The following is a 23,192-nucleotide window of genomic DNA, read 5'->3' as shown; positions in this document are numbered from 1 at the left end:
AGCAACCAGCACCTTTACATGTGGTTATTATGCTGGGCATACATGTATCGATACACAGCTCCAATAAATCCTCACACGCAGCAAAAGCATCTTCTGTACGTCACCAAGGTTATCAGCACACACTGAAGTCCATGTACAGTGGCTCAGTGAAAGTGCAAACATAGCCATAGCCAGAAATGGGACGATGGACAGAGGCAACAACATCGCTCAGGGGAACTGTGGTGCAAGGCAAAGAAGCATATTTGTTGCACAATAAAGTGGTCAGATGTGCATCCATTATGCACATTATTACCTGGAACAAATGATGCTACAAGTCTAAGTTGCATGTTATAGTACCTATGTTTGGCCCCGCATTACAGGCAGTTTTACACATACAAGGATACAGTTGGGAGCACACTGCCTCACACTACAGCTTGCAGTTTCCCCCATTGCATTATGGTAAATGCAGTACCAATTTGTGCGTACTTCATCTGTAGTTTTTCACCATAGTGGGTGCGGCTAGTGCAGTATATCTCTAGGCATGTGTTTCTGAGTATCACCCTTCATCAGTAGAGAGATGCAGGCTTTTTTCTGGGGTTGCTGGATTCCTTTCAGGTCCCAGTACAACTCACTGGCACACAAGTGCATCAACCAAAGCTTGTCAGCTTGCTGGCTCAAGGGAGCCTTTTGAATCAGGATACAGTTGGGAGCACTCTGCCTCACACTCCAGCATGCAGTTTCCCCTATTGCATTACGGTAAATGCAGTACAAATGTGTGCGTATTTCATCTGTAGTTTTTCACCTTAGTGGGTGCAGCTAGTGCTGTATATCTCTAGACACGTGTTTCTGAGTTTAGCCCCTCATCAATAGAGAGCAGCACACTTTTTTCTGGGGTTGCTGGAAATGCATACAAGATCAGATTAATATTCATAGGCACATAAAAAAACATGCATCTGGGTCCAAAGTCATGAGCACCCTGTCACCGTCTACGGCAGTACAAAATTTAATTTAAAAAACGTGTTTTTCTGCCTCCAACACCAAACTATACTATTAGAGAACTCCCGATGCACTCGCAACTGCAGATCCCTGAAGTAGGCCGACTCCAGCTTCTAGTATGGCCAACTGCAACCTGCAAACCCACAAGCCACATTTGTGCAGCAACATACACCCCGAATATCAACTGTGGCTGTGCTCTTCTTCTGAAAAACGTATATGCACTAACTTGCTGCAAAAGTGAAATACGCATAACATGCAATGCAAATACTGGCAATGAAATATAAAATATGTAGTTAAATTGGTGGCATACATGGATAATCAGAAAATAAGATGCTTATTTAACAGAATGAGCTTTTTCCCTGTTGACTTTGAGGGCGTTGTCCTTTTGAATTTAGACCGTAATTGACGCACTCTCAACTACTTTTGCAATTAAAATGTAGGCTACATCGGTATCATGACAATGTATTCATTTCTAATATTTAACAGCAGTGTCAAAACATTGAGTTTTGGGATTTTTTTTCTATATTTCCCTTTATTTAAAATACAGTTTTCTCTCTTCTTATTGCTCAGTTCAGATATTTTTGGGGCTTTCGTTATAGGAATAACAGTTGGAAAAAACATGTTCCTGTAAAGACTGTATATTAAGTAAACACAGTTATTTTAACGTGCTGTAATGATTACACTAGACTGTACAGGCCTCACTAATGAATGATGACAATGCAAGATTACAATCCACGGCTATGTTTATCCATTACAGTTTCCTGTGCTTTATGAATTCACTACTTTCTTTGCTGCTGGTCGAACGTCCCTGATGCATTTATGTGCATTTTGTGTTTGTTGTTTTTGTAGGATGAATATTTTAAAAATCTCTTTTAAAAGGAAACGTTTTTTTATACAGCAACGACAGAAAGGGAAACATGTAAGTAATGTTATTAATTTTTTTTAATCTCATTTGATAGTGGCTATCATACCTTCAGTGAATGTGCCTTGCTATTTTTTTTCAGGATCCAGAAAGTAAAATAATGAACTCTTTAGAACCAATTAAGAGAACAAGCGTGTGTGCGTGTATATACAGAAGTACCTACAATATTGCTGTAGGTTACATACATTTAATTAGCGTGTTTTATATAATTTTAAAATGCCATTGCAGTGGTACCTGGAGTAATGTGGTGTATAATTTACAAGTCTTTTCAATGGGTAAATTGTTTATCCTTTAACTAGTGCATTAGTATATTTTTATGTAAGAATGCTCTGTGCGATAAGGCAAACTACGTTTATTTTTAACTACTGCTTTTTAACATGACAGTTTTCGAGACTAACTTGTATTATGGAAGCTCCAGCAGTCCCTCACATCTATATTTTCAGTGGATCCCAATATCGTAGTCCTGAGATGTGAGCCAGGTTCTGCTACTGTGTTGGCACTCGGCTGCACACGCTGAAAACAATCAATCTGCTATGCTCAACGTAATATATCTTCCTTCCGGTCTTTGCATATTTATCTAAAGGAACTTTTGGCGTTTTTCTTAAGGACTCATGCTTACTATTTGTTGCCACTGTAGGTTCTTGGTTTTCTCTCTCCCTTTGCCTGTCATAGGTGGCGCAGTGGGGAAACATTCACAGAAAAAATACCCTCTTCCTCATCTCCTGGGTCGATCTCTGGGCATTTCTCGCCGTTCCCCAGTGGCTGTTTAGAATATGCAGTAAACAGTTAGTTTGGTTTCAGAAGCTTATGACTGTTATAGAGGCCAAGTGGTCTCTCTTCATCATTTTACTGCTTTGACTGCTTCCTCACAAGTTCCTGTCTTGTCTCCTACTTCTATATCTTCCACGGCCTCTCCGATTATTATGAAAAAGACCTGGGATCACCAGCAAATGAAACCTCTTATTTCGTACCTTCCTTCAAACCAGCAGTTGTGAATGGGTTCAGAGCAGCCTTTTCTAGCAGCGATTAGTTCCATCAATTTCAGAGACCTTCTTCCCCTAAGCTGCTTATTATTCCTGCCATTCAGTGATTGCTACAAAGGGAATGGAAGAACCCAGATAGAATGACGGTGATGTGACTTCTGGGCAGACTTTATCCATTAGCAAAGGGGGTCCTTGAGTTACTGCAATCGCTATATGTTGACCCGTTTTAGCTAATCTAGTAGGTCAATCCCTCTTTGTTGAATGATGACATTGTGGTTGCTTATTCCGTAGACTAGCAGGCGCATGGAACTCTCTAGAGGGCCTAATCTGGGCTAAGTCTTTCATTGAGATCTGAGATATATTCTGTTTATGCCTCTTAGTTTCTTATTAAGGATTTTCAATTTTTGTCTACAGCTGTTCAGGAGGTAGAAGATTTCCCCCAGCTATTGGCACTTAGCCAATAGCCAAGTTTCTATTTTATGTGGGCTTTGATAGTCTCAGATCATCAGCTATGGCATCAGTAGGGGTTGTGCCAGTCAGGCGTCATCTGCATCTGAGGGGCTGGAAAGTTGATTCTTCAGTTTTTTGGTGATGCAGAAGGATTTTTTAACCAAGATAGATTTGCAGGATGCTTATCTACACCTACCGATTGCCCTAGCAAGTCAACAATATCTCAGAATCTGTGTGGGAGAGGAGCATTGGCAAATCAGAGTTCTTCCTTTTGGGTTTATAACTTTTCCAAGGGTGTTCTCAAATGCTTTGGCCCCAGTATTTGCCTTACTTCACGAAGGTGGTGTAAGGATGTACCTTATATCGATGATCTCCTCATTCAAGCATATTTTTCCCATATTTCTATGTTTCACACAATGAAGGTCTGCCAGGAAATGGACAGTTTTGTTTTCCTTATAAAGCAGAAGTCAGTTCTGGAACTATAGTGGTGCCATCTTCCAGATAGATGTTGGGAATGTGTTCCTTTGTCTTCAGAGAAGAATGAAATTGTGCTGTCCTCTTAAACATATTCTACAGAAGCCAAAGGCTCCAGTGAGGGAGTGGCTTCGGGTCCAAGGAGATATGGTAACTATTTTTATTTTTCTTGTTACTTACCTTGGTTTTTGTACAACTGGTCAGAAGGGAGTGAGCTTTGTGTTTTTCTTCTCTTCTTTTACTCTCACAGACAGTGACAGTGTTCATCATACCTTCGGCTCGATTTCACATGGGTCAGATAGTTCTGCATATCCTAAAGCACTGATCTTGGTCCTCTGAGAATTACAACGCCAGAACTCCTGTGACTCCATGGATTTTAACTCAGACGGCATGGTGGCTGCAAACTCCAGCTTTTTTTCAAGGCCCTTCCCCCCCCCCCTTCTATCTCCCAGACCCTCTGAATCTAACAACATATACCAGCAGTAAGGTTTGGGATGCAGTCCCCAGGGATCTCGCTCTCTCAGGTCAGTGCCTTTGGCTTCTTCTGTTGTCAAGGAACTTTTCAAACTGGAGGGAGTTGATGGTGGCTCAGAAAGCTTTGCAAATGTTTTCTCTCCATCTCAAGGGCTGATCTGTAGTCATAAGAACAGGCAGCTTAGTGACCAAAACATACATCAACTGTCAGGTTGGGACAAAATGCTGCAATTTTAATCAAACGCTGTTCTGACATTCAGGGTTGGGTGGAGAAGAATCCTTTATCTATAAAAGGAGAGAACATTCAGGGTCATCTGAACATTCAAGAAGGTACTTGAATTGTGTTCTTTCCCACTTTTCAGGATCGCTCTAAATTATTTAGTTTTGTGGAAGCTCTGTCTCAGATTGAGGAATCCAGTGATAGATTCATTCACAGATCAGGCAGATGCTTAGATCTCAAGATTTTTCTTAAGGTCACACAGCACAGTGGTCAGTTTCTGGGGGTGGATGCCTTTCCGCACTGGTGGCCAAAATCACTTCTGTATGCCTTTGCCCCGTTCCCCCTGATGTCAAACATTTTGTTACAAATTTAGAGGGAAGGTTTGAAGGTAATCCTTGTAGTTCCATTTTGGCTGAGGTGAAAGTGGTTCCCCCTTCTTTGATCCTTGGCAATAGAGAGGGAGTGGAGTCTTCCCTTGTCTCCTCCTCTGATCTCTTCGATTTTTTCCCTAGCTGCCCTGGAATGTCTTTGACTGTTGGCTGTTGAGAGGAAAGGTCTGTCAAAGATAACTCTTTTGTTATCAGTAGACCTCTCCATCCATGCCTCCAGCAGGGACTCAACTAAGAATTCTTATGACCACCATTGAGCTTCTTTTCATGAATGGTGTACTGTGAAGTTATCTCCTTTGGAATGTAGCCCTCACAAAATTCTGGAATTTCTTCAGGGTGGGTTGATAAAAATGTGTCTGTTTCTACCCTGAAACTCCAGTGATCTGCCATCAGAGCTTTTAAGATTCCTTGGGATAGTCTTACCATTGTGGAAGATTTGATTTCTCTGCTCTTTAAGTGTTTTCTTGTGTTAAGACCCAAACTGAAATGTTTTTTCCTCATTAGGACTTTCCATTGGTGTTGCCTTTTTGGAGGGTCTTCCCTTTGAGCCTTTGGATGAAAGTCTGCTAAATGTCTTGGACAGCAAGGGTCTTTACTGGCTTTGACTTTATAAAGAACAATAGATGTTAAATATAGTGAGCATTTGCTATAATAGTGCATAGAGCAAATATTGGAGGCCCTGAGTGTGTAAAAAATTAAGGATGTCTGTGTATCCCCATACTGTTGTTCTTTCACAGTTATTCACGTTTCCTTAGACCCATTTAATAATTATTTTACCCTTCATAGTGTTGAAGGTATCTGTTTGAAGATTTGTACCAGACACCTATTCCTTGATGAGTTTGATTAACTAACTTTTGATTGTGTTTAAGGCATTAGTTCCATCAAATAATGATTTGATTGGGGGGCCAGCCAGAGCCTTAATGGACCACATGAAAACTCAAACCAGTTCTTGCTTGCTATCCCTTAAACCACAAACCATTGAAATGAATTCTATTCTGAGGCAATCAATAAGCCAGCTCCTAAAACTAACCATACCTCTTGCCAGTGCATAATAAGTGATCCAAAACGGAAAGACGGCAGATCAATCAATCAGCCTTGTCTCGGAAAGACGGCAGATCAATCAATCAGCCTTGTCTCAGAATCGATAGACAGGAGTATGTACAGTTTGTAAAACATGATCTTTCTTGAAAAAAAGATTTAACAATGACTTATACCTACTCTTTTGTGGTTCTAATGTCTTCTGAGTATATAAGGTTAAATGGGATTACTTCTTTCACCATGTAATTTAAGATGGTACTCTCATATTTATGTGAGCCATGAATTTGTTTGAAATTACGAAAACAGCCTGTGAAGGTAGCATGGTAATACTCCATGATGTCTGGTAGAGCTAATCCTCCATGCTTCACCTGGAGCGGGGATATCTCTTAATGCTAAGTGAGCATGCTCATGGTGCAGAGTAAAGCTGCTAAAAATGGGACTATCATTGGTAAATAATATATAGGAGCTAAAAATGGCAGAAAAATAAAAATTAGTATTTCAGACATCTTGATTAACAAAATCAGTCACATTAATAGATAGCGTGAGTGTTTGAAATTGGGTTTCTGGTTGGCAGAGGTGTGCACCCTGTCCAAGCAGGAACCACATTCGTAGCCCCAGGGTAAGTCAGATGCAGACAGCAAATTAACCTGTGCTCACCCTTTGGTATCTTGGCACAGAGCAGACAGGCAGGCAGGCTTAAGTTTGGAGGCAATGTGTAAAGTATTTGTGTAACACTTAAAACAGTGAATACCCCACAAAAAGATACCACACCTGGTTAGAAAAGTAGTGCTTAATTAATTGAACAAAACAAGATCAAAACAACAAAAATTCAACAAGTAGAAGTTGCGATGTGAATTTTTAAAGAATATCTCCAAACAGTGCTTAGAAACATAAAGCACCAACTGGGGCTATCTGGTCGCGCTTGACCGGGTCAAATATGAAAGTTTAGGCTCACCACGATGGAGCGCACGTCAGGTACTGGGACCAGCCTTGTCTGCTGAAATCAGTATTTTACTTCAGGGTTGCATTGACGGAGGATGCGAGGAGCAATGAAATACCATTGATCCTGGTGGTGCAGCCGAAGCATGGATTCTGACCCGCGCATTCAGGGATGTCGCTGGTGAACACCTTAGTTGTAGGCAATGCGTTGTGGAAGAGCTATGCTGACGGCGATGTGATACCTCCAGAAGAGGCAATGTGTCAGTCGAAGGAGATGCGCCGGTTCCGACCAGCGCAATGACGCCGATGTGTGGATCTTGATAAGTGTAGCACTTTATACCCACTTCTGATGGCCCAGGACTGGATTGGTAGCACTTAGCAGAGCAAGACTTGCAGCAAGCAAAGTGCAGGTGCTGTTGAATGCACAAAATCAGATGTCACCCCAGCCCAGAGGCACCCAGGGCTAAGAGCCGAAAAATGCCATCTTTCTAAAAGTGCAATTTTTCTAAATTGTAATAGTAAATTCAACTTTACCATTAAACAAGCTGTATCATTAAAATTCCATAGGTACTAAACATGACAGGTCTACTCCTTCTCAATCAGGAATTACACTTTATTAAATGCAATAAGGAGTCCCTAATGTTATTCTATGAGAGTGGTAGGCCTCAGAATAGTGAAGAACGAGTTTGAGAGTTTTTCAGTACCAGGACATGTGAAAGTTAGAAGTATATGTCCTGCATTTTAATTACATAGCACCCTGCTGAATGGGTTACATAGGGCCTACCTTAGGGGTGACTCGTGTAATAAAAGGGGAGTCTAAGACTTGGCAAGAGGCTTGAAATGCCAAGTCAACATGGCAGTCAAACTGCCCACACAGGCTCTGCAGTGGCAGGCTTGAGGCATGTTTGAAGGGCTATTTACGTGGGTGACACAATCAGCCCTGTAGGCCTGCTAGTAGTATTTGATTTACAGGCCCTGGGGCACATGTAGCAAACTTTACTAGGGACTTACAAGTAAATTAAATATGGCAGTTGTGGATACACCAATGTTACCATGTTTTAGGGGCCTGAGCTCATGCACTTTATCCCTGGTTAGCAGTGGTAAAGTGCCCAGAGTCCTGAAGCCAACAAAAACAGATCAGCAAAAGTGAGGCAAAGAATGCAAATAGTTTTTGGGGAAACCACCCTTAGGCTGATGGGTCTAAAATGTGTCCCTCCCCCCCAGCTGAAAGTGCGGGGAGCTACCCAACCTCTTGGGAGATAAGATCACTAAGGCGGAAGAACCTAAAGAGACCGACAGCAATTGGCATGGTCTGACCCAGGTCTGTGTTCCACTGTAAAGTCTATTCTGGACCACCCCAGCAATTTTGGAGTCTTACCCCTCATTTGCATTAGCCACATGAGGGGCCTGTGGTCTGTCTGAATCCGGAAGTAAGTCCCAAGCAGGTATGTTCTTAATGTATTTAGTGCCCAGACCACAGCAAAGTCTTCCTGCTCAGTAGTACTCCACGTCTGTTCCAAGGGTAGCAACCTCCTGGAGATTAAAGCTACAGGTTGTTCTATGCCCTCTTCATTAGGCTGTGATAATACTGTCCCTACACCATGCTATGAGGCATCTGTTTGCTCTAGGAATTATTTGGAAAATTCAGGGGCCTTGAGCACAGGGGATGTGCGCATGGCCTGCTTAAGGGAGTCACATGCTTTTGACATTCCTCTGTCCAGATCACATTTCTGGGTTGTTTCTTTTATGTCAGTTCCACCAGCGGGGCAAAATTGTGCCATACTCTGACAAACCTCCTGTAATATCTTGTTAGGCCTAAGAAGGTCTCAGCTCTGAGTCTTTGGGGGTTCCCAGGCCATGATGGTTTCTGGAGGGGCTGCACCTTACTCCTGCCCACAAGGTGTCCCAAGTACACTACAGACCTCTGCCCTATCTGGCCTTACCTGGCCTCGATAATCAAACCTGCATTATGAAGGACCTGAAGCACTTCCTTGATGAGAAGGTTGTCCTTCCAGCTACTACTGAAGATAGTTGTGTCATCCAAGTAAGCAGCGCTGAAGGCCTCCATACCAGCCAAAACCTGGTTCACCAGCCTCTGGAAGATAGCAGGGGCACTCTTCAGTCCAAAGTACATGACTCTAAATTGATAGTGACCCTCTGGAGTGTCGAAGGCTGACCTCTACTTGGCTCCTTAAATTACAGCAATCTTCCAGTATCCTGAGGTAAGGTCAAAATTTCTCAGGAACTGAGCAGCTCCTAACCTGTCAGTCAGCTCATCTGCTCTGGGGATGCAGTGAGCATTAGTCTTGGTGACTGAATTGAGCCCCCTGTATTCTACACAGAACCTGAGTTCAGGTGTAGTGACCTATTGGGGCATCCTTTGGTGGCTGGACTAGGGGCTACTGGAAGGTTCAATCACTCCTAATGTCAGCGTTTAGAAACTTCCCCCTTAATGTTAGCCCTCACTTTGTCAATCAACCTATACATTGTATTCTTGGCAGGGAGTCTGTTCCCTGTATCAGTGTTGTGGGTATACAAGTGTGTAACCCCAAGAGTGAGAGAAAACCGAGAAGAGATTTGTCCCAGCAACTACTGATAGTTCCTCTACTGTTCAGAAGTCAGGGTGGGCAAAAGGTTTACACCTTCCACTGACACATCAGTCTCTTTGGAGGCTAAGAGGTCAGAGAGAGGTTCACTATCCCCTTTCTTCCCTCCACCTGTCACCAACAACATGGTAAACTCAGACCTCTCAAAGTGGAATTTGAGATTGTTCAAGTGGAGTACTCTTAGTGGGGTGCCTGGGTGTCTTGAGGTCCACCATGGAGTCCGGCGGTCTGAGAGGGCCCCGGTTCCCACGTGCTCCATCACCCACACTTTTTGCCCAGGTTGCAATTCCACAGGGCATCTGTTGGTCATACCACTGCTTGATCACTAATTGGCTGGCCTCTAAGTTGTCTGAAACTTGCTTCCACACATTGTCCATCTTGATTCTGAAGGCAAGCATGTAGCTAACTACTTCCTGCGAGGTTTCCTAGGAAATTGCGCCCACGCTTCTTTCACCAAGCGGACATGTCTTCTTGCAGGAGCTCAAAGGTGCTAAAGCCAACCCCCTTCTGTGGCACCTCTCTGTAAGTTAAGAGTAGACATGGCAAGAGGATGTCCTACCTACGACTCAGGGCTTCAGGCAGGCTCTTGATCATGCCTTTCAGGGTCTTGTTGAATCTCTCAACTGGCCAATTATTGTATGGATGGTAAGGGGTGGAGAACTTATAAGTAACTCCACAGTCCTTCCACACTGACTGCATTTAAGTAGACATAAAGTTGGTGCCCCTGTCAGACACCACTTCCTTGGGGAAACCCACTTGAGTAAAAATTCCCAACGGGGACCTAGCCACTTCAGGTACAGTACTAGATCTCAGATGTTTGGCCTCTGGGTACCTAGTGGCGTGGTCCACCAGAGCCAAGATAAACCTGTGACCAGAGGTGGCCTGGGGATTCTTGAGCTCTACATTTTCAATGCCCACCTTCTCAATGGAAGTGCTAATGACAGGTAAGGGAGATGGGAGCTTTCAGCTTCTGCCCTGTCTTCTCACTGGCCTGGCAGTTCAAGCAGGTTCTCCAGTAGGCATTTGAAGAGACCTTCATCCTGGGCCAGTAAAAGAGAAAGACAATCCTGTCAAAGGTCCTGTCCTGGCCCAGATGTCCTGCCAGGGAAAACTCGTGAGCCAGCCCCAGTAGGGAGGTTCTGTAGCATTGGGGGACCACCAGGGTCATTGTTGCCCCATGCACAGGTACCTTAGGCTCACTATACAAGAGGTCGTCATCCCAGTAACTGTGCTGACTACCTGCGGCTTCTCCTGCTGCCTGGACTTTGACTTGTTGCCTCACACCATCCAAATCTGGGCATTCCCTCTGCGCCTTGCAGAATACCTCCCTGGTGGGTCCTCCTTCTACTTGCCATACACCAAGTTTAGGCATGTCACCAGGGAGCCTTTGTCCTCGCCACTTGGCTCCGAGGCCACCTCCTTCAGCTCCCCATCTACTTCAGCTGGGAAACATTCAGGGGCTGGTTTCCTTCGTTCCTTGCCCTTTCTCCAATTTGGCAGCTGTTAGGGTAGTGTGCTCTAGGTCATTCCCAAACTGCGGTGCTATGGTGGGCAAAAAAAAGATGGATTAAATCCAGATCTTTATGACTGGGGGCAAATGTTTGCATGGTTCAGCTTTCCGTCCATCATCTGTTATTTTTGCTTTTGTCACCCTAAGTGGTAAGGGTATGCCCAGAGGTGGTCCCATGCTCACTGTGCCACTGGATTCAAGCTATCTTGTCTGATGAGAGGTGATACCACGAAACAGGTCCCAGTATGCTTGTTTCATGTCCAGGGAGGACCTGGCCTGGCAGTTCAAGCCAGAATGTCCCTATGGGGAGAAGTGTCAAGACTGATTTGCATATGGCTGTGTCCAAACTGGACGGTGTGGTGGGCAAAAAAAAACTATGGATTGAACCCAGATCTTTATGATGGAGGGTAAATGTTTGAATTGTTCAGCATTCTGTCCATCATCTGTTCTTTTTGCTTTTCTCACCCTAAGTGGGATGGCTGTGCCCAAATTTGGGGCCCGTGCTCATTGTTCCACTGGATTCAAGCTACCCTGGCTGATGAGGGGCGGTACACCGAAACTGGTCCCAGAATGCTTGTTTCTGGTCCAGGGAGGACCTGGCCTGGCAGTTGGGGCTGGACTGTTCCCATGGGGAGCAGGATCTAGGCTGATTTGCATGTTGCTGGGTCTAAACTGGAATGGCGTGGTGGACAAAAGAAGGATGGATTAAACCCAGATCTTTATGACTGGTGTTGAATGTATGCATTGTTCTGCATTCCGTCCATCATCTGTTCTTTTTGCTCTAGGTCATCGCTTAGCAAAAAATCTACAGGCATGACGGGGCTCACAGCTACCTTCAGAAGTCCTGAGCCCAAAATGGAATAAAGGCCACTGGGTAGTGACCCTCACTGTTGGCTGCTACAACAACCTGGTGGAATACATTGAGTAAAATCTGCTCTAGGGCCACCAACTGACTCCTTACCATAGTCATGATGGCATCTGTGTCCCTTAGAGCTTCAACACCTTGCCTGTTGATGGTAACCCGCTGCCAATACTTTGAGATATTGAACAACACATAGATTTTTCGGACCATCTCCATGTCACCCAGGGACAATAGGGTAACCTTACTGAGTCCTCTCCACTAACTGGGACAAACTCCACCCCAAGCACTACACTCACCACTCCTGGTGTCTTACCTCCAGTGGGAGGATGTGCCCTCATTGGGACACTTGAGATCCACTTGTAGTGCCCATATTCGTAGCACTTAATAGCGCTTAGAGGGCTCCCTCTCACACTTGTCAGGGAAGCTCTTTCTCTGGTGGCCAGATTGGGAATGGGATCTTTTTTTTCCTGTAAACTGTTTTAGGGACCTTGTGAGATCTCCTTTTTATCTCCCCCTCCTTCTGGTGGGAACCCTGACCACCCTTATGAGAGCGCCCTCCCCAGAGATGCCCTTTTGGACACTCTGGTGCTGACCTAGAGGTTCGCCTCTTCAGCAAGCTTCTTGGGGTCAGCCAGCTTGCTGTCTACCGGGTGCCGGCGCAGCCCTGGAAAATAAATTTAAAGCATGTGCTCCCTCATAATTAGGTTGTACAACCATTCAGAATCATATACTTTGCTTCCCCTCACTCAGCACTTAAGTGCCTTGCTGGAATAATCAAGGAAATCCACCCAGGTCTATGTGGGATGTTTGGGGCTATTCCTGAACTTATATTGTATCTCTCAGGGGTTAACCTACACTTATGGGCTTCATGGGAGAGTATTGTGTCTTCTCTCCATCTCTAGTGTTAGGAGTGCGTCCCTCCCCAACTGTGGGCATATACGTCCACAAACTATCCTCCTCCCCCACCAATACTCCTCAGGGGCCTTGTACACCCTTAGAGCCACTTCATAGGTTGAGAACCACTTTTCTTTGTCATCCCCCACCACATAACTGGGTACCAAATCTTTTGGAATACAGACCATTTCTTCACCATGCAGGTATTCTGCCACCATCACTGCTGAACTCCACTTCCATGGCCTTGATGTCCAAATGTTAGAGGCTTAGCTCATGGTCCCTCCTCTGTTGTTCTGTTTCCATGGCCAGCCTCTTTTCCTCCCTGGCTTTCTCCCTCTTTATCGAAGCTTTCTTTTTTTCCATCCAACTTGAGCTTTCTCTCCTACCTCCTGTCCTCTATCTCCTCTGGGAACAGGCCTCTGGATGATACACTGCTCCCTGCTCTTGGAGGGGGGGGAACCACTGCTCCTGGCAAGATATTGGCTCTTCGCCCCACAGGCAATTTCATTTTCTCCAGTGAATCATGCTGTAGCTCCTCCTTGTTTTTTTTTAAACCAATTGTTATCATCATTTTCTCCAAAAGCAACATAGGCAGTGTACAGGACTACCCTCATTGGTTGATTACATACTTATTGCGCTTCCGCCACATCAGTGGTATCAAGTGTGACATAAATACAATAGTGGTATGGGTTTTGGATCAATCAATGGAATTGAGAGTGTAGCAGACAGAAAATAAACCACCCCCAAACAATTTCTGAAGGTTAAACATAGTGACATTGTTCAATCACTAAGAATATGAAAGATTTTGTAGCTGTACATCCTTTTCATGGCAGACCAATGAATTCCCCGGAAATCTCTGTAGAAGGCACATGCAGGCTTTGCTAGGTTATACATTACTTGCAAAGTGATAGTCAGAGATAAAACTGTGTTAGTGTGACAAACATGCGTGCATTGACAGTAATCCAGCGACTCATAGCGGATTAAGAGATAAAAGCTCAGTGTGAATGGTAGCATATCCTCCAGCATGTTAAATTCGGTGGCACAACAGCTGCTGTGTACTGGGATGCTAGGCAACTAGACTTTTGCTGTGAGCATGTAAATCAGACAGCAGCACTTCCCAGTCAGCTGAAACAGGATATTTGTGCAGGCCGTGAATCTCTTTGCGCGTTAGCACCAGCATTATCGCCAATCAGTTACACCTACCCTTCCTTTGTGTGAGGCTGTTCAGATGGAATGCAGAAAATCAGCTGTCACCTCAGCCCAGGCGTTTGTTGGAGACGTGCTGCAGGCACCCAGGCTAACAGCAGAAAAATGCCAACTTTCTAAAAGTGCCATTTTCAAAGTTGTAATAGTAAATCTGACTTTACCATTAAAGAGGATTTATCCTTGCAATTCCATAGGTACTAAACATGACGGGTCAACTCCTTCTCAATCAGGAATTACACTTTAGTAAATGTAATAAGGAATCCCCTATGTTATCCTATGAGAGGGGTAGGCCTCAAAGTAGTGAAAAACTAATTTGAGAGTTTTTCAGTACCAGGAGATGTAAAAGTATATGTGCTGCCTATTATTTACAAAGCGCCCTGCCCAATGGGCTACCTAGGCCATACCTTAGGGTTGTCGTTTGTATAAAAAAGGTAAGTCTAAGTCTTGGCAAGGTGATTGAAATGCCAAGTTGGCATGGCAGTCAAACCGCCCACACAGGCTCTACAGTGGCAGACCTGATACATGTTTAAAGGGCTACTTAAGTGGGTGGCACATTGCAGGCCCTTTAGTAGCATTGAATGTACAGATCCTGCACACATATAGTGCACTTTACTAGGGTCTTATAAGTAAGTTAAATATGCCAATTGTGGATACACCAATGTTACCATGTTTCAGGGGAGTGAGCACATACACTTTTTCACTGGTTAGCAAAAGTGCCCAGAGTTCTAACGTCAACAAAAACAGATCAGCAAAAGTGAGGTAAAGCAGGCAAAAAGTTTGTGGGAAGACAATCTTAAGGCTGACAGGTCTAACAGTGAGCAATTTACATATGTTAAATAATGAACATGCTTTTCTAGGAGATGCTTGTAGTTGAAGGAATAAAGATCTTCAGTTTTCTCGTTGACAAATATGCCTAGATACCTACATTTAAGGCTGTGTAGTGTATTCTGAGATAAATGATAGGGTAAAATTTTACTATCAGAATTAAATAACAGGCTTTTGTTTTAAGATGGTTGATTTTAAAAGCTACATTTTTCGGAGAACGTAGTCATTGTTATTCTTCCTGGGACAGCTGTCAAGTAGAGTGTCATACCAAGTGTGTACAGTTTAAAACAGCAACCTTTGTTGGTAGTTTTCAAGGGATTCCTTTACATCAGGAAGAAATAAATTACTAACTGGGTATTACTTTGTAGCCAGTGGTCTCTATAGCTCCTCTGGTTCATATGCCGTCAGTGATTTCCTCACTGGTAAACTTCAGGGTTACCATAACTTAACTTTATATGGTCTCTTGGGGTGAAGTACAACCTAAGAAGAGAGAGAGCTCATCATTTTTCAAATGGCTCCTGCTTATGCTTTCCCTTCCTACCTCCCAAAGCGTCCACCTTCTGAGAGCAACACGGAGTGCGGGTGGTGGGAGAGAAGCAGATATGAGAGAACAGTGCTGGTTGAGGGAGAGCAACATGGAGCGGGATGGGGGAGAAAACCACACAAGGGAGATAGCTAGAAAAATACATACGCTTGGGAAGTGCCATAGAAAATGGAGTGAGAGAGCAGCGCTATTATGAAAATCATACGGATCAGAGAAAAGAGCGATGAGGAGTTGGAGAGAGAAGCACGAGTGAGACAGCTGGAAAACTCATCCACTCCAGTGGAGTGCGACAGCAAAAAGAAAAGGTAGTTCCCTAAAAGTGAACAAAGAAAGGACATAAATAAAGAGGCTGTGCTGCAAAGGAAGGACAAAGAAAAGAAGAAAAAGGCAAGCAAAATCTCACTGTAAGATCTTGGTAAGATAGGTCTTTTGCAAACAAACAACCTTCGTTATCTATAGTAGGCTCGACCAAAAATACACACTGGGTAACGCATCATATGGTCCATTATTGCTATCCTGAGGTTCTAGTGATGTTTACAAACCACTCTGCCATCCGCTTAGCGGTTTATTTTATCGCCAGAACCCCTCGTTGCTAGTATTGGACACTATTACACAGTTAACCTGGATCAAGTAGAAAATGAAGACCTTGGCTCAGCACTTCAGATCTCTGACTTAGTCATGATGACTCTGAGCCATCTTGAGTTTACCCAGTAATGCCATTCCTTGTGTTCTCTCATTGTTTCTTTGTTTTGTTAGCCACGTTCAGGGAAAAGTAATAAATTATGCATATCCAGTTGCTATTCAATGCTGCTGGAATATATTATACATTGCAGAAGGAGGCGAAGAGTTCTAACTGCTTCCTTTCTTAATACTTTTAAGATAGTGTTTCGCCCTGAAAAAAATGCGCTTATTTCTTTACATACATGCCCTTGATATACTTTCGTCTTCCACTTCATCATTTGCTTTGTGTATATGTATGCGTGGTTTGTACAGATAAATACTTGAAACGAGCGCGGTTTTCCTTTCGTATATGTTAATGAGAGCATCTTCGTAGTCTGTCACTGAAACGATCTTCTGTTTTAACCGTGCGTCATGCACAAATATGGGTGTATGAGGCCATCTTGTAGGCAAAGTTGGTACTGCGGTTTTAAGTCTATTCTGTAACAGGAAGGGGCAACCTAGATATTGAAGCCAATATAGGTAAATAAGGATACATGCCCATCTGAGCGACTTTGATTTGTGTGTTATTCTCACAATGAAAAAAGAGATGTTAAATCTAAGTATATTTATAAAAATAAAATTGCTGGCTAATAACGTCGTAATCCCCACAGGAAGTGCAGATTGCAAATGTAGCACCTGTCAGTAAACTAGGCCATGCAAACTGACTCATTAAATTCAAACCTCTCAGCTGACACCTGAGATCAAATATCGTCTACAAGGTCTCGGCAAGTCCTGGTTGGCCGTCCATGCTTTCAAGGTCGGCATACTGAGTTAAATTGAGTAGCTGTAGCATCTATTGTTTGCATCGCTTCGATATGAAAGAATAGTGCTTTGATTTGCAATACAAAACGAAATACAATAATTGGAACATTCATTATTATCCTCGGCAATAGATGGGAATTATTCTAAAAGGGAGATGAATCACATGGAAATCTGACAGAGCATTCCGGGTGCGTCCAACGTGAGAATCCTCAGGGATCAGACAGATGGGAGATGCCCTTGTCATAAATCCTTTCAGCCATTCTTCGTTGGTAGATATGCTGCGTTCCAGTTCCTAACTGTGCATACTTTACCCACTTCCAGGATTGTGGCAAACCATCTGCAACATAATGTGTTGGGCTCATGCTGATATCGTATGCATACAATATGCAGCTTGTACTTTCTATATCATACAATCCTTCACAAGATATGGCCACATTCCTTTAAGGCATACTTGCAGTGGCTGAATGGGATGATGGACAACTGTCTTCGTCTTGATGCTAATGAAACCAAGAGTTCGATGGCATCTGTCGCTGTAGATACACATGTTGTGCATAGCCCGCCATCTGGTGTTGGGTCGGAGTGTTACAAGTTGTTTTTCTTCGAAGAAGTCTTTCGAGTCACGGGACCGAGGGACTCCTCCTCTTTGTCTCCATTGCGCATGGGCGTCGACTCCATCTTCGATTGTTTTCTTTCCGCCATCGGGTTCGGACGTGTTCCTTTCGCTCCGGGTTTCGGAACGGAAAGTTAGCTAAATATCAGAAAAATTACGTCGGTATTGTTGCGTTCGGGATCGGCTTAGTTAGGATCGACACCGATTTGAAGAGTGAAGAGCTCCGGTACCCTTCGGGGTGGTTTTCGATCCCCCTTCGGGGCCTGGTCGGCCCGACCGCGTGTAAACCAACGCTGATGGAACGGACCCCGTTCCGTTTCTGTCCTAAATGCCACAACAAATACCCGTATACAGACCAACATTTGGTCTGTAACCTGTGCCTGTCACCTGAGCACAGTGAAGAGACTTGCGAGGCCTGTCGTGCGTTCCGGTCCCGAAAAACACTCCGTGACCGTCGAGCCAGAAGACTGCAGATGGCGTCCACGCCGACAGCTCACCGAGAGTTCGAGGAACAAGAGGAAGAAGAACCCTTCTCGTTCCATGATTCGGACTCCGAGGGATTCGACGACCAAAGAACTGTGAGTAAGACGTCGAAGCCAGCACACAAGAAGAGTGACAAGGCCCAGGGGACGCCACTGCCACCAGGCCATGGCTCGACCCATAAATTCGGTGACCGACCGTCGGCACCGAAAAAGGCCGAAATGGTGCCGAGATCGTCCGACTCCGGTCGAGACACCGGCGCGCAGCCTTCTCGGGACCGAGAAAGTGCTGCTGAAAAACATCGACGCCGAGGTAGCGGAGCCAAAACTGCTCGACGCAGAGACAGCGGCACCGAGGAAGATCGACGCCGAGAGGGTTCGACTCAAATAAAGAAGAAAGTCACCTCGGAGCCGAAAAAGAGTACAGCCAGGGTTTCGGTGCCGAAACAACCCGCTACCGACCCAACTACCGGTTCCTATTCAGAGGAGCAATCACTGTCCTCTCAGATGCGAAAGCATAGATTTGAAGAAGAGTTGCAATCCACCGCAGTGGACCACACTCAGAAACGTATTTTTATACAGGAAGGAACAGGGAAAATAAGCACCCTTCCCCCTATTAGGAGAAAGAGGAGACTGGAGTTTCAATCAGACCAAGCACCACAAACAAAAATGGTGAAAAAGGTGACTCCGCCACCTTCTCAAAAGGTAACTCCGCCACCCTCTCCTTCACCTGTAACTAACGTTTCACCGGCACAAACTCCATCACACTCCCCAGCTCACACCACCATGAGCCAAGGTGATCAGGACCAAGACGCTTGGGACTTATACGACGCCCCAGTGTCGGACAACAGTCCAGAGGCATATCCTACAAAGCCCTCACCACCGGAAGATAGCACAGCATACTCACAAGTGGTGGCTAGAGCAGCAGAGTTCCACAACGTGTCCCTACACTCGGAACCGGTCGAGGATGACTTCTTATTCAACACCCTCTCTTCCACCCATAGCTCCTACCAAAGCCTGCCTATGCTCCCAGGGATGCTTCGGCACGCAAAGGAAATCTTCAAGGAGCCGGTCAAGAGTAGAGCTATAACACCGAGAGTGGACAAGAAATATAAAGCACCTCCCACAGACCCTGTTTTCATCACCTCACAGCTGCCACCAGATTCCGTCGTAGTAGGTGCAGCTCGCAAGAGAGCCAACTCCCACACATCTGGGGATGCACCGCCCCCAGATAAAGAGAGCCGCAAGCTCGATGCAGCCGGAAAGAGAGTCGCAGTACAAGCTGCAAACCAGTGGCGCATCGCTAACTCTCAAGCACTACTTGCGCGCTATGACAGAGCCCATTGGGACGAGATGCAACACCTCATTGAGCATATACCCAAAGAGCTACAAAAAAGGCCGAAACAGGTGGTTGAGGAAGGACAGAACATATCTAATACTCAGATACGCTCCTCTATGGATGCAGCGGACACAGCTGCAAGAACAATTAACACATCTGTGACTATAAGAAGGCACGCATGGCTACGAACGTCTGGTTTTAAACCAGAGATACAGCAGGCAGTGCTCAATATGCCATTCAACGAGAAACAACTTTTCGGACCAGAAGTGGACACGGCGATTGAGAAACTCAAAATGGACACTGACACTGCTAAAGCCATGGGCGCACTCTACTCCCCGCAGAGCAGAGGCACTTACAACACCTTCCGCAAAACAACCTTTAGAGGGGGGTTTCGGGGTCAAGCCACACAAGCCAGCACCTCACAGGCAACACTGTCCAGCTACCAGGGACAGTACCAAAGGGGAGGCTTTCGGGGCCAATACAGAGGACAATTCCCTAGGAATAGGGGAAGATTTCAAAGCCCCAAAACCCCTACAACCAAACAGTGACTCACATGTCACTCATCCCCTCCACACAACACCAGTGGGGGGAAGAATAGGTCAGTATTACCAAGCATGGGAGGAAATAACTACAGACACTTGGGTCTTAGCAATTATCCAACATGGTTATTGCATAGAATTTCTACAAGTCCCTCCAAACATACCACCAAAAGCACAGAATTTATCAAAACAACATTCAGACCTTATGGAGGTAGAAGTTCAAGCATTATTGCAAAAGAACGCAATAGAACTAGTACCAAACACACAAATAAACACAGGAGTTTATTCACTGTACTTCCTAATACCAAAAAAGGACGAAACACTGAGACCAATCCTAGACCTCAGAACACTAAACACCTACATCAAATCAGAACACTTTCACATGGTCACGCTACAAGAAGTGTTACCATTGCTGAAGCAACAGGACTACATGACAACCTTAGATCTCAAAGACGCGTATTTCCACATACCAATACATCCGTCGCACAGGAAATACCTAAGGTTCGTATTCAAAGGAATACATTACCAATTCAAGGTATTGCCCTTCGGTTTAACAACTGCACCAAGAGTCTTCACAAAGTGCCTAGCAGTAGTGGCTGCACACATCAGAAGGCAGCAAATACACGTATTCCCGTATCTAGACGACTGGCTCATCAAGACCGACTCACTGACAAGGTGCTTGCACCACACAGATCAGGTCATGCAAACCCTCTACAAACTCGGTTTCACCATCAACTACGCAAAATCACACATTCTGCCGTCCAAGGTACAACAATACCTAGGAGCCACAATAGATACAACAAAGGGAGTAGCCACTCCAAGTCCACAAAGGGTTCAAAATTTCCAAAAGATTATACAACGCATGTATCCAACGCAAAAAATACAGGCGAAGATGATATTACAACTACTAGGCATGATGTCCTCATGCATAGCCATTGTCCCACACGCAAGGTTGCATATGCGGCCCTTACAACAGTGCCTAGCATCACAATGGTCTCAAGCACAGGGTCAGCTTCTAGATCTGGTGTTGATAGACCGCCTAACATACCTCTCGATTCTATGGTGGAACAACATAAATTTAAACAAAGGGCGGCCTTTCCAAGACCCAGTGCCACAATACGTGATAACAACAGATGCTTCCATGACAGGGTGGGGAGCACACCTCAATCACCACAGCATACAAGGACAATGGGACGTACATCAAAGAAAACTGCATATAAATCACCTCGAACTACTAGCAGTTTTCCAAGCATTAAAAGCATTTCAACCAATCATAACTCACAAATACATTCTTGTCAAAACAGACAACATGACAACAATGTATTATCTAAACAAACAGGGGGGGACACACTCGACACAGCTATGCCTGCTGGCACAAAAAATATGGCAATGGGCAATTCACAACCACATTCGCCTAATAGCACAGTTTATTCCAGGGATCCAGAATCAACTTGCAGACAATCTCTCTCGAGATCACCAACAGGTCCACGAGTGGGAAATTCACCCCCAAATTCTAAACACTTACTTCAAACGTTGGGGAACACCTCAAATAGACTTATTTGCAACGAAGGAGAACGCAAAATGCCAACACTTTGCATCCAGATACCCACACAGGCAGTCTCAAGGCAATGCCCTATGGATGAACTGGTCAGGGATATTTGCGTACGCTTTTCCCCCTCTCCCTCTCCTTCCATATCTAGTAAACAAATTGAGTCAAAGCAAACTCAAACTAATACTGATAGCACCAACGTGGGCAAGGCAACCATGGTACACAACACTGCTAGACCTATCAGTAGTACCCCACGTCAAGTTGCCCAACAGGCCAGATCTGTTAACGCAACACAAACAACAGATCAGGCATCCAAACCCAGCATCGCTGAATCTAGCAATCTGGCTCCTGAAATCCTAGAATTCGGACACTTAAACCTCACACAAGAATGTATGGAAGTCATAAAGCAAGCCAGAAGACCATCCACTAGACACTGCTATGCAAGCAAATGGAAAAGATTTGTTTGCTATTGCCATCATAATCAAATTCAACCATTACACGCATCTCCAAAAGATGTAGTGGGTTACTTACTACACTTACAAAAATCAAACCTGGCCTTCTCTTCCATTAAGATACACCTAGCAGCAATATCTGCATACCTGCAGATTACCCATTCAACTTCACTATTTAGGATACCTGTCATTAAAGCATTTATGGAAGGCCTCAAAAGAATTATACCACCAAGGACACCACCCGTTCCTTCATGGAACCTCAACATCGTCTTAACAAGACTCATGGGTCCACCCTTTGAACCTATGCACTCTTGCGGAATCCAATTCCTAACATGGAAAGTCGCATTTCTCATCGCCATCACATCTCTGAGAAGAGTAAGTGAAATTCAGGCGTTTACAATACAAGAACCTTTTATCCAACTACACAAACATAAAGTAGTCCTAAGGACCAATCCTAAATTTTTGCCAAAGGTAATTTCACCATTCCACCTAAATCAAACGGTAGAAATACCAGTGTTCTTCCCACAGCCAGATTCCATAGCTGAAAGGGCACTACATACATTAGACGTCAAAAGAGCACTAATGTACTACATCGACAGAACTAAAAACATCAGAAAAACGAAACAACTGTTTGTTGCATTTCAAAAACCTCACGCAGGAAACCCAATATCGAAACAGGGTATAGCCAGGTGGATAGTTAAGTGCATCCAAATCTGCTACCTTAAAGCAAAAAGACAACTGCCCATTACACCAAGGGCACACTCAACCAGAAAGAAAGGCGCTACCATGGCATTCCTAGGGAATATTCCAATGCACGAAATATGTAAGGCAGCCACATGGTCTACGCCTCACACATTTACCAAGCACTACTGTGTAGACGTGCTATCAGCACAACAAGCCACAGTAGGCCAAGCCGTACTAAGAACCTTATTTCAAACTACTTCCACTCCTACAGGCTGAGCCACCGCTTTTGGGGAGATAACTGCTTACTAGTCTATGCACAACATGTGTATCTACAGCGACATATGCCATCGAACTGAAAATGTCACTTACCCAGTGTACATCTGTTCGTGGCATCAGTCGCTGAAGATTCACATGTGCCCACCCACCTCCCCGGGAGCCTGTAGCCGTTTGGAAGTTAGCTTCAACTTTGTACATTTGTAAATATATTAAATCCTAGATAGGTACATACTTATTCACTCCATTGCATGGGCACTATTACTAACAAACAACTCCTACCTCACCCTCTGCGGGGAAAACAATCGAAGATGGAGTCGACGCCCATGCGCAATGGAGAAAAAGAGGAGGAGTCCCTCGGTCCCGTGACTCGAAAGACTTCTTCGAAGAAAAACAACTTGTAACACTCCGACCCAACACCAGATGGCGGGCTATGCACAACATGTGAATCTTCAGCGACTGATGCCACGAACA

At 44.6% G+C, this 23,192-nt stretch overlaps 1 protein-coding gene across 5 annotated transcripts in view; it reads left to right on the top strand.

Moving 5' to 3' along the window:
* The window catches only part of PTPN3 (protein tyrosine phosphatase non-receptor type 3), a 1,694,656-nt gene that overhangs the window by 818,106 nt on the left and 853,358 nt on the right, over positions 1-23,192 (top strand). For all 5 annotated transcript variants that reach the window (XM_069219598.1, XM_069219596.1, XM_069219595.1 and 2 more), the window contains one exon: positions 1,825-1,894. In XM_069219598.1, coding sequence (XP_069075699.1) covers positions 1,825-1,894 — 70 coding nt within the window. The remainder of the gene's footprint in view (positions 1-1,824; positions 1,895-23,192) is intronic.

The sequence above is a fragment of the Pleurodeles waltl genome, chromosome 2_2 (assembly GCF_031143425.1).
Source record: "Pleurodeles waltl isolate 20211129_DDA chromosome 2_2, aPleWal1.hap1.20221129, whole genome shotgun sequence".
Taxonomy (NCBI): domain Eukaryota; kingdom Metazoa; phylum Chordata; class Amphibia; order Caudata; family Salamandridae; genus Pleurodeles; species Pleurodeles waltl.
Note: the sequence above shows the minus strand (reverse complement) of the source record. Positions and strands in the feature narration are given on the sequence as shown.